The 15,408-nt window shown below is 50.3% G+C and overlaps 1 protein-coding gene across 5 annotated transcripts in view; it reads right to left on the bottom strand.

Moving 5' to 3' along the window:
- ATP2C2 (ATPase secretory pathway Ca2+ transporting 2) overlaps positions 1–15,395 on the bottom strand; it is a 75,165-nt gene extending 59,770 nt beyond the window's left edge. The window contains exons 1-5 of one of the 5 annotated variants that reach the window (XM_074370333.1): positions 12,060–15,395; positions 10,129–10,269; positions 7,514–7,661; positions 6,733–6,889; positions 415–1,600 (exon numbers count right to left, since the gene is read on the bottom strand). In XM_074370333.1, coding sequence (XP_074226434.1) covers positions 415–513 — 99 coding nt within the window. In that variant the 5' untranslated portion in view covers positions 514–1,600; positions 6,733–6,889; positions 7,514–7,661; positions 10,129–10,269; positions 12,060–15,395. Of the gene's footprint in view, positions 1–414; positions 1,601–6,732; positions 6,890–7,513; positions 7,662–10,128; positions 10,390–11,079 lie in introns of those variants that run through there. The other 4 variants (XM_074370332.1, XM_074370334.1, XM_074370335.1 and 1 more) reach the window with 4 other exon arrangements.
- Positions 15,396–15,408: the final 13 nt, after the last annotated feature.

Consider the following 15,408-nt stretch of genomic DNA (forward strand, 5'->3'; position numbering starts at 1 on the left):
TCTTTAATAACCACCTGTGCCCCCCTCCCCCGCCGCCGACTTTGAGTCACTTCAAAAACTCCAGATAGCAGCCGGGGTATGGAGACCCAGGAATTTAAATTCCCCGGAGTCAGAGAAGCCTAGGTTAAGTTCTCAGCTGGGTCGTTTGCTAGCTGTGTGCCCTTTAAGGGACATACTCAACCTGTCTCGGCCTCAGTTTCGCATATGCAAAATGGGCTGGGAAGCGAGGGTTAAACGGCGAGCTCCTGGCCCAGAGCAGAAACGCGAGCTGGCGTTGCTATGAAGACGCCTTTCTAGAGCCACGGGGAGGCAGGATAGCTGAGGGAGCGCAGTCCGCAGCGCGCGGATAGGATCTTGGGGTGGGGTAGGGTGGGGGTCAGGTCGCACACCCCGCGCCCAGTCGCCCGGACTCACCAAGGTTTCCAATTCGCCCCTCTCCAGCGGCTCGTACTGGTGGCCTGCGCCCGAGAAGGTGAGTTTCTGCAAGAACTTGGAGAAGCGTCCCTCGACCATGGTGAGAGGGCGGAGGCCCCTCTCTCAGCCTCCCGTCACGCCGGCGGCCACCCCTGCCCGCGTCCCTCGGTCCCTGCTGTGCCCGGGGATGGCTGCGTGCGCCCAAGCTTCCCGGGCCAGCTCAGGTTACCAGGTAGCCGCCTACCTGCTCGCCGCAGGTGAGGCCCTACCCCCGGGGAGGGGCTGCGCACCAGGCAGCATTCGGCACACCTGGCCCCGCTCCGCCCAGCCCCGCCCCGCCCCGCCCCGCGAGCTTGCCCGGGACTTTTCCAATCTTGGGGGCCGCAGCAGCCCAGGAAGCCCCCGCCGCTGCAGCTGCGCATCATAGCTGGGGATGTTTTCCAAACTTGCCAGAACCTAAGAAACAGCTGGAGTCGGGGATAGGGTGGAGGTGGGCGACAAACGCTTGTTTAAAAAGCGGTTTTCCAGATCCCTCCCTATCCTGAGTCCCTGGGTCTGGAGCGGGCCAGGAAGCTGGACTTTTTACCAAGCGTCGAGGTGATCCTCCCTCGAGGGAGTGTGGTCGACTAAGATACTGAGAGCACGGTGAACAGGAGCTGAGTCCGATTCCTACCGCTGCTGGGAGTGGGAGGCTCCCGACCAGGCACAGGGACTCTCTGAGCCGCGATTCCCAGTTTATTATTTAAGGAGAAGAAAGCTAAGACCTCACCTCCAGATGCGGGAGAGTTTGAGGATTCCACTGCCTTTGGGCTCCTCCCGTGTTGCATGATCTCTGAGCTGTTTATTCTCACCTGCACAACGGGAGCCTGCGCTTGCTAATCGTGGGACCTCCAGCAGGTTTCTTGCATTTTCAGAGCCTCGTTTACTGATCTGTGAAACGCCCACCACGAGAGCACCTCCTTCATAGTGAAGTGGGAACATCTGATGGACCACCTTGGCTAGGAAGAGCTCAGGGTAGGGCTCGACATAGACAGCATCTGTTGGTGCTACGTCAGCATGACCCTCCTCCTCCTCATCACATGGAAGTTGCTGGGCTCAAATGGCTCCCAAATACCAGTGAATGTGCAGTGTGGATGGTTCCCAGCCTCCAGATGGATGTATTGAGAAGTGTAAGGGTTTTGGCTTTCTGTAGGAATGGAATTCAGAACAAGACCCACCACTTAAGAGAGAGGTGGCTTTGGAGAAGTCTGTGCCCCTCCTCTGTGCCTCAGTTTTCTCATCTGTCAAGTAGGGTTACTTAAGGACCCCACAGGACATATGTGTCCATTAAATTGTGCCATCCCTCCCTGGGGGAGCCCAGCCGCTCCCCCAAGGGATGGCCACCTGAGCTCCATTCAACCTGATTAGCAGTTCTAGCGGTCCTTCTTGTTCCTCCTGCCTTTTCCCTCTTGCTGCAGACACCATGCTGAGCAGCCCCACCAATTTCAGTGAAGGCCCAGAGATCATGGAAAAAGTAAAACTGGTGTGAGTCCAGATTTGCATCCCAGGCCTGTTCCTTTCAAATGTGTAACCTTGCACAACTTTCCTCACCTCTTTCCACCTCAGTTTACTCATCCACAAAATGGGGATGACGCTCCCTATCTGCATGAGTCAGGGTTCCGACAAAAGACAGATGGCGCCTCAAACTGAGTGCTTTGGGGAAAGTTTGATAAACAGACTGTTTGTGAGCAGGGGGTGATGTTTTGGTCAAATGCCTTTCCCTTGAATGTCCTGCCTCTGCTCCAGCTCAGAGTTGTCGAGGCTGGAATCTGTGGATCAGAGACGAGAATGCCCAGGGCACTCAGTAAGTAAATTCTGGGTTGGGGATATTGTGCAACACCCAGACCTGTTGGGACGGAAAGAAAAAAGAACACAAAGAAGAAGAAGGAAAAAAGATGGAGTGGATCACAGAGAAAGCAGTTAAAGAAACCAGCTTTGTGACTGGAATGGCTGAACAAGCCCTCTTAGGTTTGAATTTGCTTAATTTTTGTTTTTGTTGCATTGTGATCAGAAAATGCAGTCTGCACATGTGTCTACTAACTTTTCTTAATCTATTGAGACTTTGTGCCTGGTTTGTATGCAATTTGTGTATATATTTCAATCCCACTAAAACAAGGGTATTGGTAAGCTCTACTTTTCTTAGTAAATCAGTTTGATATTTATTCATTCCAACTTTCTGGCTATGTTGTTCATGTCTTTATGTATTTTTGACTACTTGATCTGACACAGGAAGACAAGGAAGTGTTCAGAATTACCCAGTTTAATTGTTTTCCTGTCCATTTTTTCCTTTGGCCTTCAGCCTGCCGAATTCTTGAGTCTGCTCTCAAGAAATCCATTCAGACCAGACAGTTTGCTGGGAAACTTTCTAAGGCTGGCAGCTCTGAAGGTGACCCAGGTGCTCTGACCAGTCTTAGAGTCAAGGGCACAACTCAGACCAAAGCATCCAGCCTTTCTTGAAACATCTGCTCTGGGCATGTTGAACAATAAGGTCATACTCTTCAACTCCCATTCACTCTCTCTCTATGAAAGTGGTGTCATTTCATGACCCATAAATTATCTCCCAACAATACACCCTGTTGGGAAGCCGAGATGCTGTCCCAAGGCACTGGAAATTTATTTGGTAATAAACCTCACTGGCAAATTATAAGGTTGGGATTTGAAGGCATCCTTTTCAGAAGGGGTATAGAATACAAAGGAGATATATATATCTACATATATGTAAGATATGTAATTTACATATATGTAGATGCATCTCCTTTGAGATATATGTATATTTACATATATTAAAATATATCTCTATAAATACATGTAAACATGTAATTTACATATATGTAAATATGCTTACACATATGTCTGGTTATATACATATACACAAATGTATTTATATATATTAAAATATATATTTAGTTTTAGGACTTAGTTTGAAGGGACGGCTCTTTGCATAAACCTCAACTCTGTCTGGCTTTTTTAGTGGCTGGGAATACAAGCAATAATATAATCATTTTATAGATGAAGAAACTAAACTTTAGAGATGTAAAGCCACTTTCATTCATTCCGCAAGTATTTTTAAGCACCTGCTATGTGGCCCTGGAGCTGAGCCCCTGCACACGACAGTCTGTCCCCGCTCCCGTGTACCCTCTCTCCCAGTGGGTGTGATAAGCTGCAAATAGATCACCACATGATGTGTTGTCAGGCAGTGAGCGTAGTGGGTTGGGTCATGGGCTCCCCGAAAGCATTTGTCTGTGTCCTCATGCCCAGAAACTGTGAACATAACCTTATTTGGGAGAATAATCTTTGAAGACAGAAGTGAGATAAGGATCTCAAGATGAGATTATCCTGGATTAACTGGATGGGCCCTAAATCCAATGATGGGTGTCCCTGTAAGAGACAGAAAAGAAGAGACACAGATACAGAGGAGAAGGCCAAGGGGAGATGGGGGCAGAGATGGGAGGGATGCTGCCACAAGCCAAGGCCCACCTGGAGCCCCCCAAAGCTGGAGAGATGAGAAAGGATTCACCCCAGAGCCTTTGGAGGGAGACTGGCCCTGCCGACGACACCTGGATTTCAGACTTCTGGCCTCCAGACTGTGGGAGAATTAATGTCGTTTCACTAATGTTGACCACCTTTGTGGTCACTTGCGGCTGCCCCTGGAAATGAGTAGAGTGAGCACAGTGGGGACTGGAGAGGAAGCGGGGCTGGAGCATGTAGGAGAGGTAACATCTGAGCAGTGGCCTGAATGAGGTTCAAAGTGACACTTGTGGACATCTGGGGGAACGGTATTCCAGGCGGAGGGAAGGGAAAGGGCTGAGGCCCCAGGCAAAACTATGCTCGGCTCGTGTTCCCACAGTGAGACCTGCAGATATGACACGACTCACACCTTTGCACCAGCACTGTGGCCTCACTTGCCCACACGCAGCCTGAGTCCAGGCACTATTCATGTCATGCTCTGTCCCTTCGTCCACAGTCACTGTTTGATAAATGATGGGGAAATACTGGCTGAATACGTCCCACAGCTCTGGGCATTTCTGGATTTCCAAGGGGGCTTAACTCCACCAGGAGAGACAAGGTACAGCCCTACAGAACTTGCCACCAGGTGCCTTGGGACTTGCTAAATCCTGAAAGGGAAACACCCAGCACAGACACCACCACCACTCCCTCCTCCTACGCCTGTGGCAGACATCACCAGTCAATCACCGGGGACATTTCCCCATTGGCTGGGATGGGCCTGGGAATCCTCCTCATCACTCTTCAAGTAGCTACTGACCACTGTTTCCCCCAGCACGTGAATAAACATCTTTACTGGAAGACTTTCAGAAGAGGAAGGAATGATCTTGGATGGGGGAGGTAAAGAACCTTCTAGAAGGTGGTGGTATGGCTGGAGGGCAAGCTCACCATGTATCAGGTCCATCATTTACAGGACGGTTTACTCTTGCTGTTCTATATTCTGTGGGTTTTGACAAATGTATGATGTCACATGTCTACCGTTACCGTATCACACAGAATAGTTTCACTGCCTCAAAATCTCCTGCCCTCCACCTGTTCATCCCTCTCTCACCCCAAACCCCTGGCAACCACTGACCCTTTTACTCTCTCTATAGTTTTGTCTTTTCCAGAACGTCATAGATAAGTTGGAAGTTCAACTCCCTTTCAATATCTACTTTTGTTTTACTAAACTGCAAAGCATCCAGGCCTGTGGCCCAGAGTCAAGAGAATTCCAATCCAAAAAGGCCCAAGGCCTTCAGATTTAAACTCACCAGTTCATGCTCCCCAGGGTTACTCAGAGGTGACCCACCATCCCGGTTTGGCTGGGATGGTCCCCATTTTAGCCCTAAAAGTCCTGCCCCCTGAAAACTCCCTCCCTCCCAGCACACTTACACCTGCTCCTGTCATCCCCTGGCTATTCCTTTTCCCTCGGTTAAAGTCCAGACTCTTAAAAAGCTGCAGCCAGGCCATGAAGCCCTGCCCTCTGACTCTCTCACCACATACCCTCTCCAGCCACGCCAGACCCCTTCCATTCTCAAAGGTGTGCACTCTCTCCCTCCAGCCTCTGCCCCAGCCACCCCCTCTGCCTGGAACACTCCCCAGTACCCCCTCACCCCAAACTCTTGTCCTGCTAACTCCGGCTCACCTTTCAGGTTTTAACTGAACTGCACTTCTCCTTGTCTCTGGACCAAGGGAGAGGTCCTGCAGGGGATCCCCACCATCCCCATGATTTCCACAAAGTTACGCTATTTCATTACTTTGACAAGTTTAAAAGAAGGCACGGAGTGCAAACAACCCAAATGTCATAGCAGTGAATGGTTGAACAGATGTGGTCCATGCCTGCCACATGTGTGATTTGACCATAAAAAGGATGGGACTCCGATCACGCTAAAAAGTGGCTGAACCTTGCAAGCTTCATGCTGCGAGAAGGAAGTCGGACCCAAAAGGACCCTTAGTGTAGGAGTCCATCCATATGAAATGTCTGGAGCAGGCCAATCAATCCACAGGGAGGGAGATGAGTGACTGTGGGGGGCTGGGTAGAGAGGGAAGTTCGGAAAGTTATGGAGTTTGTTTTTGGAGTGATGATGACGTTCTACAGTTAGACAGAGGGGATGGTTGCAGGACGTCGTGAATATACTAAAACCCACAGAACTGCAGGCTTTAAAATGGTCAAAATGGTGGATTTTATGTGATGTGCACTTTATCTCAATGAAGGTGTTATATTTTAAAAGGAGGCTCTGAATTCTTATTTGTTGAATGGAAAAATGGAAAAGGAATGTGTTTATATGTAGTTAAACTGGGAAGCCAGATGGGGAGTTACATGTACAATTTCTATTGGCTTTCTGATATAATAAAGTGTTCAAAGTTCTCAGTGACTCCCTTTGAAAGTTTGGAGAGCCTGAGGGTTCCCCAGATAGGTGGTGCCCAACGGGTGGGGCTAGCGCTCAGAGAAGCAGCTGTTAGAATGGCCCTCCTGTCAACCCCGCTCCTCCCTGCACCCCCCGCACCCCAGCCTCCTGGCTGTTGGTCAAACAAGCTGAGCTCAGTCCAGCCTCCTGCCTTTGAACGTCACAGGGCCCTCACCAGATGTGTTCTCCCCTCAGCGAGTCACAAGGCCCAGCCCTCCTCCCTTCAGGCCTGGGCTTAAGTGTCCGGATGTTGCCTTTGTAACAGCCCACTGAGCAGAATTCACATTTTGTGTATCTTTCTGTAGGTAAATTTTGCTTCCATAAAAACTTCTGATAACGTTTAAAAAAGAAAGCAGATGGAAGGTTAATGAGAAAACAGGGTACTTACCCCATTGCGAGTGTGTCTCCATGAGAAAGTTATGAAATACAAAGTGGAACAGTCACGTGATGGTGCAGAAACCCGCAGACCTCATCTGGACCAAGGGAGCAGGGTCGCCAGGACCACCGATGGGACAAAGGACATCGTGTGTCCTGCCTCCTGTGCACTGAGGGAACAGAGCCTCACTTTAGGGGATCTCCGGCAAAGTGCTGAACCCAAGCACCACCAGGAGGAAACAGCACTCCCACTAGGAGTGGCAGCCCAGCAAACAGCTGGCTTGTGCTCTTCAGAAGTGTCAGGAAAGGCAATGGACAGCCATGGAATGTTCCAGATGAGAAGAGACTACTGAAGAGTCATAATGATCAAATGCAACTTGTGATCCTGGATCAGCTCCTGGATCTGGGGGAAATGTCTTTACTATTTGCTAGAAAGGACATCAGTGGGACAACTGGTGAATCAGATAATAGCCTTGTCTAGACGTGAACTTCTGATTTCTGGCACTACCTTCGTTACGTAAGAGAATGTACCTTTTGGACGTGCTCCCTGAAGTTTTTTGGGGTAAAGAAAGTTGCAGGGAGCAGGCACACAGACGTGGATAATCTGTGAAGAATATATGCAAACCTGAAAAGGTCCCATATTGTATGACTCCACTTACAGAACATTCTTGACATGACAAAATTAGAGCGATGGAGAGCAAATTCAAGGTTGGCAGGGGTTAGAGATGGTGGGACTATATGATGACAGAGCAATTCTGTCTCCTGATAGAGCTGGTCCTTACACGGGTCTGTACCTGAGACCCCATACATGGAAACAACACATCCACACTGTAGCGGCCCGGCTTCCATCCGGCATGGCGGTTATGTAACGTGTGACACTGGAGGATCTCAGTGAAGGGTATGCAGGGTCTCTCTGTGTCACCTGTGCAGCTTCCTGCCAACCTGTAATGATTTCAGAATAAGATGTTAAAAAAGAAAGAGATGTGTCCCCTCACCTCTGTCACCCTGCCCTCCCCTATCCTGATTTATTTTCCTCCATAGCTTTTATTCACTGACTTCATCGATGTGTTCACGTTCACCATCAGGCCCCCCCTCTCCCCACCGGACTGTCAGTGGGTCGAGCAGGGAATTTGTTCCTATGACTCTTGTCTTATTCCCAATCCCCGGAGGAGTGCCTGGTGCATAGTAGGTGCTTAACATTGTGACGAAGTGATAAACAAGTAAGAGAGGCAACCGAGGGCTTTGGCCACAGTGAAACTGAAGAGGCAAGACCCAGGGACAATGACATCGTGGAGCACGGCCCACCCCCTGGGAAGGCGGGCGCTCCCAGGGTTGCTGGACTAGATACTCCAGCTGCACCTACATGATCAGTGTTCCCCAGGCTTTGGGTTTCGCTGCCGTCTGTAGCAGCCAGCCTGGACACAAAGAGACTTCTGACAGTCAGCTTGTGGGGTGAAGGGGCGGCCGCAGTGAACCTGGTTTAACCAGTAGGTAGGTGAGCTGGTTCGTTCATTCCACAAATACCTAAGAGCCTGCGGAGGAGGAGACAGGCTGCTTGGATCAGGTGACAACACCGCCAGGAGATAGCACCTCTCACACGGGAACCCAACCTGGGAGGCACAGAGTGGTTGAGTAACTTGACCTAAGCCACACAGCCAAGAGAAGAGGGTGAGCCAGAAGTCGTGTCCCTGGAGCCGACGCCGGGACCTGCAAGCCTGATCATCGTGCTACATTCAGGGAGCCCCTTCTCAGAAGCTCTCAGCCTATTTGGGAAGGCAGACGCAACCTCACCCATTTGCTCACTCACTGATTCAACAATCCTGTGTTTAGAGCCTACCATGCACCTGCACAGAGCTGGATATTGGGAGAGAGATGAGCTGGACATGGTCCCTACCCTCCAAGAGCTCTGGCTGGAGAAGGAGCAAACCACATGGCATGTGTTGCAATGTCACCTCGGGCAGGACCCAGTGGGAGCACGAGGGGGCACATGTGAGGCTTCCCTGGGCGGCTCAGGGAAGACTCCCAAAGAGGTGATGGAGAACCAGGACTGTAGGATACAGAGGAGCCCAGTGCATGGGAGGAGGGTGGAGACGGACAGTCTAGAAGAGGAGCACTTGCACAACATCCAGGCGGGGACGGGAGGGGAAAGATTTCAATGCACAGAACGGTTGGCGCAGAGACTTGGGGAAAGCAATCCACTCTGACAATTTCTACTCTACCACCAGTTTCCAGGACCCCTGGAGAAATGGACCTGTTTTCTGAACCTCGTTTCTTACAAGTTAGAACAGAAGAAGACTGCCCACCTCCTCCGGGGCTGTTCAGGGCTAACCCATTCTCAAGACCCTTAACTCAATCACATCTGCAAAGTCCCTTTTGCCACGTCGCGTCACACATACATCTCCAGGTTCTGGGGACTGGGATGGACACCTCTGAGGCCGTTACTCTGCCCACCGCCTCATCCATCTCCCCGCCCCACCAACCCCTTACATTTTATCTCTTGAAAGACTCAGGCAGTCTGACCTCTAGCATTCCCCTCAGTCTGGATTTTGCTGATTGCACACTCCAGTGCAGTGCTGCGGGTCCCTCCGTCCTGGGAATTTCCTGAGAACTGGCAGTGGGATCTGGAGGCTGGATCAGGCTCCAGCTTCATCTCCTTGGTCCTCTGTTCTTCCATCAGGAGGCTCCTCGTGGCTTGTGGTCTTTTTGTGACATTAGTACTGTTGATGCTCATGTCCAGATCCCTGCAGTCTGGGGATGTGATATTCTAATCCTGTCTTTGCCTTTTCGTGTATTTGTTGGGACATTTTATCAAGAGATGCTCCCCCCTCCACCCATGATTTGTTACCAAGGGGACCAGGAAAGGCAGAGTCACTCCTGGATACCTTCCCTTTCCGGGTTTTCAAGATAACAAACTGGTTCCCATCAGCCTCTGAAGGGTACCCACTCATTTTCTTTTTTTTTTTAAATTGAAGTATAGTTGATTTACAATGTTGTGTTAGTTTGTGTGCCCACTAGATTTTAAAAACACTTTTGTGAACTCATGAATTTAAACCTAGATGGGTTTCAATCCATTGCAATTTTATCCTTACTGAGGCTCCGACGGTCATGTCTTCGGCCCCAGGGAGCCTTTTCAAGCTGGCTTTTGGGTTCTTGTGGCATAATCCAAAGAGTCTCTTTTTGATAGTCCTCTTGCCATTTGGGAAAACAAAATATTCCAGCCTTCTTTTGTACATTTTCAGCCTTAGAATCAGCTATTTCTCCAAGAAACCCTGCTTTTTAATTTTCAAAAAATGGGAAATGGCATTTCGAGACCAGAACCTGTGTGTTAGGCTACAGAAGTGACCGCTTTTTCTAGAATTTTTAAGGGGGCAGGACTCGTTAATATAAGCATATTTTTCAAATGAAATACCTTGGGAGTTCACACCGGGAGCCTCTCCAATGTCTACAGGTGGATCGGGGTCTCACTTCCTAACTTGCTGTCCTGATCACACTGTATGATTGGCAGCTCTATCCTCTCAAAGGTTAATCCTGTGACTCCTCTCTCACATGCCTGCAGGCAAAAGAAACAAGATTTCTATCAATCTGTTAGTTTTTTTTAACATCTAAAATGTTAGATTTTTTTCATTTAAATTAAGGGTTTGAGAGGTTGTGTCCTATTTAAACTAACAACACTTAACTCGTGATTCAGAGCCTTGGGGACAACCAAACCCGGGGCAACTGTCACACAGTGTTAGCTCAGAATCCAGCCCCAACCTCCTGCTACCCCTAGCCTTCCTGGTGTCCAGGGTCCCCCATAATCTTTGACTGTTCCTGCCTCCTGTCTCCCCACTGGGCCCCAAGGGAGAGGAACCTTCTTCAGGCTCCCAGGGGCATCACAGCTCTTGAAGCTGGGAGGCCCCTCTCCTATCTTCTCCCTGGGACTTTGGGGAGCCCATCACCCTGGGCAACCATGAGCTCCTCCCTTACTATCTCTTGCCACATCAGTGCCTGCAGCCTCCCTGCCCCAGGGGAACTCCCTGCTCTTCCCAGCAGTCCCAAAATCTCCTTCCCACTCTCTCCTGGGAGGCCCCTCCTCCCAGCCCTGCCTGTGAGAGTCAGGTTCCTGGTAACATGTTTCAAGCTCACACCCAAGCATCCTATGATGGCATGCAGATGAGGCCACCTACCTCAGCCCTGTCACCCGTTTGGTAAGAACAGCAAGTCCTTCCAAAACACCTGCTATGCACCAGGAACCGCTCTAAGCACTTAGTAGTTTCACTGCACAGCTGGCCTAGGAGGCTGGCGCTGTCATCGTGTATTTTATGGAATAGGAGACTGGCTCAAGGCCATCTCGGGAGTGGCAGGAGGAGCCAGGACTCACCGACTGACCACTGGGCTCCTCAGTCAGCTGGAAGACAATACCACTTAAGGCCAACCGCCCAGCATCCTTTGGTGAAGAGACAGAATGTGTATAAATAATAAATCAACTGAATGTAAGAAGCGAATCACGTCCCTGTGCCGCTGTCTTCCTCGAGAGTGGCAGTTCTGGAGCCTGAGCCGACCTCAGAGTCACCGGGAGGGTGTGCTACATCACAGGCTGCCTGAGACAAACCCAGAGCCCCTCATTCAGTAGGGCTGGGGTGGCCTGAGAATCTGCATCTCTGAGTTCCCCGGTGATGCTGATGCTGGCTGCTGCTGGTCTGAGGATCCCACTTTGGGAGCTGCTACTCTAGTAACCTTGCCTGTTCTTGTCCTGGAAGAACAGGACTTGCCTGGGGCTGTGCTCCCTCCCAGGGCACATAGTGTGGCAGTTCCGACTTGAACTTTTCCATCCAGGTAATCTTGTGATAATAATGACCTTAAGGCTATGTTCCCCCAAATCCTCATCTGTTAGAGATGCATGCTGAAGTGCTCCCAGGTGATGTATATGATGTCAGGGGATTACTTTAAAATATTGCAGACTCTCCTCTTGCAAAATTTGAGGGTATTGATGAGACAATGGCAGCTAGCTGATCAGTCCAGAGAGGTTCATTCTACCACTTTCTATGCCTTGTTTATATTTGAAAGTGTTCATAATAAGACTTGATTTCAGGTGGGGAAAAAACTGTCCCCTACGACTCAGTAACTGGGTGACCTTGAGCTAGAAACTTGCACTATCTAAGCCTCAATTCTTTCTGCTGTCAACATAGGTGATGATATCTTTCCAACTGGGTTGTTGAGGCCACAGTGGATGTTAGACGTTAGCACACACTTCAGCACATAACCTGTGAGATTTTAATTCCCCCAATTTACTCAGCTCTCACACCTTCTCCAGCCCCGGTCTGGCCAGGGTAACACCTAATGGGCAAGGATTCATCGCACCTGTTCAACAAGTTCCCGAGTTGTGTGGAACTTTCCAGAAGCCTTCCCATCTGGGAGCAGGAGGCGTGGGAGCAGGAGGCGTGGGCACGGAATGTGGGGCGGGGAGGCCGTGCATGTGTTCCCCAGGCTTGAGGCCTCTGGGCAGTCACAGGCAGGATGGCCGCTTAGGAGTCTCGGCAGCTGCCTCACACTGTAGCTCGGACCTGCTGGGAGCTTCTTCACGTGGTCACCGGGTCTGAGGCAGGAAAACCGTGGCATCCAGTTCAAAGGTGGTTCCAGTGGATTCCATGGGGACTTCAGCTCGCCAAACTGTCTCAATCAAGGCATTTTGGGGGTGGCGTTCTGTATTGTTTGGGTTGGGTTTGGTTCTGATTGCAAATAACAAAACCCCCTTTGTGTGCTAGCCTAGGGCTAAGTCAGGGGCGGCCAGCGAGTGGGGACCACGGAGCCGTTTCCTTGAACCTCAGTACAAGGAGGGCAGCCAAGTCTACTATCAGTTGGAAGCAAGTCCTGGAAAGCTGTCAAGACCCAGTGACTTCTCCTCCTCTCTCCGGCTCCTTCTCCCTGTCCCCCTTCCTCCGGAACAAGGCAGGAGGTGGCCTCCACATAGCTCCAAGTCCCACCCCTCTGTCCACCACCAGCCGAGCCAGCCGAGGTTTGCCCAGCATTTGCTGTGTGCCAGGTCTTGGGCAAAAACTTCACCCGAAATTCACATAATCCTACAATAGCCATGCAGGAAAGTGCTGTTTTCATCCTTCCGACTTCCAGAGAAGGACACCGATGCTTGGAGAGGTTCAAGAAGTTGCCTAAGGCCACACTGTTGAGCGAGGAGGCTCCTTAGCCAGCTTCCTGGTCGCCGCCATGCTACCTTCCAGCGTCAGGAAGACGCAAGGGCGTGTTCTTTGGGGGAGGAACCTGATTGGCTTAGCTTGAGTCAGGTGACCAGGCTCTCTACCAATCAGCTGTGGCCAAGGAGACTGATAACTCAGAGTACCAACATGGCAGCCCGCAGGCCCCGCCTTAGAAAACTGTTCTCAGGCGGAGCGGTGAGGTTGGGACCTGATCGCGCTTCTGTTGCTTTTCTCCTTCCCGAGTAGCCTTTAAATCCCTGCAGCATTTGTTTCCAATCATGGAGTTAGATGAGGCTTGAGTTCAAATCCTGCATCTGCCGTTTTCCTGATGGTCTGCTCTTGGGCATACAACATCACCACTCTAAGCCTCAGTGTTTTCATCTGTAAATGGGGATCATCAGACTGGCCTCTCAGAGATGTAGGGAGAAGCAAATGAGATAATAACCCAGGAAAACCCTTCAGTGGTTTCCTGTAATTTTCACGGTCAAGTTCAAATTCAAGATGTGAACTGGCGAGCACCTTCTTAACCTACACTGTATCCTCCCACTTCCAGAGTTCCCCTTCCTCCAGCCATGTCCAACTGTGCCTCTGCACATACTGTTCCCTCTACCTGGAATGTCTTTCCTCTTCTTCCCCAGTCTAAGTTAGCTGACTTTTCCCCCTGTAAGTTGTGTCCATATCTTAACCCCCAGGACCCCAGAACCTGTGAATGCGACCTTATTTGGAAATGCAGTCTTTGCCAGTGTACTTAAGAATCTTGAGAAGAGATGATCCTGGACTTAGGGTCCTTATAAATGAACACACAGGGAAATTTGGGACACAGAGACGTGGAGGGGAAGGCCATGGGATGATGGAGGCACAGATTGGAGTGATGTTTCTACGGAGGAATGGCATGGATTACCGGCCACGGCCAGAAGCTGGGAGAGGGGCATGGAATAGATTGTCCCTCAGAGCCTCAGGAAGGAGCCAGCTCTGCTGACACCTTGATGTGGCCCTCTGGTCTCCAGAGCTGTGAGAGGATACATTTCTGTCATCGATGGTAATTTGTACAGTGACAGAAAACTTGTACTCAGGAACTTAGCTCAGACATGCCCTCCTCTGGGAAGCCCTTCCTGACTTCTCACCTGGCACAGATGCCCGGAGATGACATAAACTTTATCCTAGCACTTGCCCACCAGGCTTGTGATCACCCACACACCCACACACCCACACACCGGTGTCTCCCCCTCCAGCTTCTTCCAGAGGAATCCACACTCCAGCAGGCCTCGAAGCTATCAACAGATGACGCTCTGATGGTGGAATTTCAGGCGGCAGCCCACAGGCGCCTGCAGGGAGAAATCTGTCCGGAGCTGGGTGCCTCTCTCTTTACTGTCTGCTAGTTTTGACCTGTCAAAGCACATTCCCTCCAGCCACTGAGGCCCAGGAGGAGACACTGCTGGTGTGAAGACCAGCAGAGTGCCCTGGGGACAGGGCCTGAGCTCATCCCAGCTTCTGGGGGGCTTCCCACTAGATGGGACTGGATGGGGTGGAGAGAGGAGAGGCTGGCTGGTCAACCTAGTTTCTGATCCTGGGCAAGGTACTTAGCCCCTCTGCACCTCAGTTTCTCCCTCTGGGAAATGGGTGTGATAAGAGTAACTGCCTTTGAGTTGCCAGGGAGGATTATGTGAGATGATGTACAGTGAGTGCTCAGCGGGTATGGTTATAATTCCTTATCATTATTACTTTGGCACAGTGGTCTCCTGGAGGTGCATCGGCCCCCAGCTGAAAACCTCTGGTTAAGCCTAAATACTGAGACTCTAATTTGTTTTACTTCATCTATCAATAAGTTTCATTGGTGCATTTCCCTTAGGTTCAGGGTAACTAATTACCTTTCCCACTCACTCATCATGTTCTCATTCACTCATTCATACATTCCTTCTATCAAGTAATATTTACCAAGCACTAATCACCTTTTCCTTGGCAAATCCAAAATGCATTTTTTTTTCACCCTTCCACGTCCCTGAAGCTGGGAGGTGTCCTAGTGGTGACCACCAAGCAGCAGGCATCATTGTCTGCACATGAGTACATCGAAACATGCACATTGGGTGTCAGCATCTTGGTGGAAACTTCCAGGAAAAACCGAGGAACTGCCTTCCGGGAAATTCTGCATCATCAGAATTTCAGAGATTCAGAGGCCACGTTGACAGAAAAACTCGGATACTGGCCACTCTCAGTGGAAAAGTGATTCAGAAGGGTTGGATCCAAATGTGATGATCTTGTGGGAAAGACCTTATCCCATGTATTTCACTTATATTTTCTTTTTGATGTATGTGTAAGAATGGTGTAAAGGGGGAGGCAGGGGACTCCCTTCCAGGAGATTTAGCACAGAACCAACGTTATCTTCTGATCCCAGGCAAGGCCTCCTCATGCTTCCACTTGGGAAGAGGCAAGCAGGCCCTCAGCTCTGCTTCTTAAACCCTGGACTCTCTGGGCAGAACTGAGCTGACACCTCATCCCAG

This window comes from Camelus bactrianus, chromosome 9 (genome assembly GCF_048773025.1).
Source record: "Camelus bactrianus isolate YW-2024 breed Bactrian camel chromosome 9, ASM4877302v1, whole genome shotgun sequence".
Lineage (NCBI taxonomy): Eukaryota > Metazoa > Chordata > Mammalia > Artiodactyla > Camelidae > Camelus > Camelus bactrianus.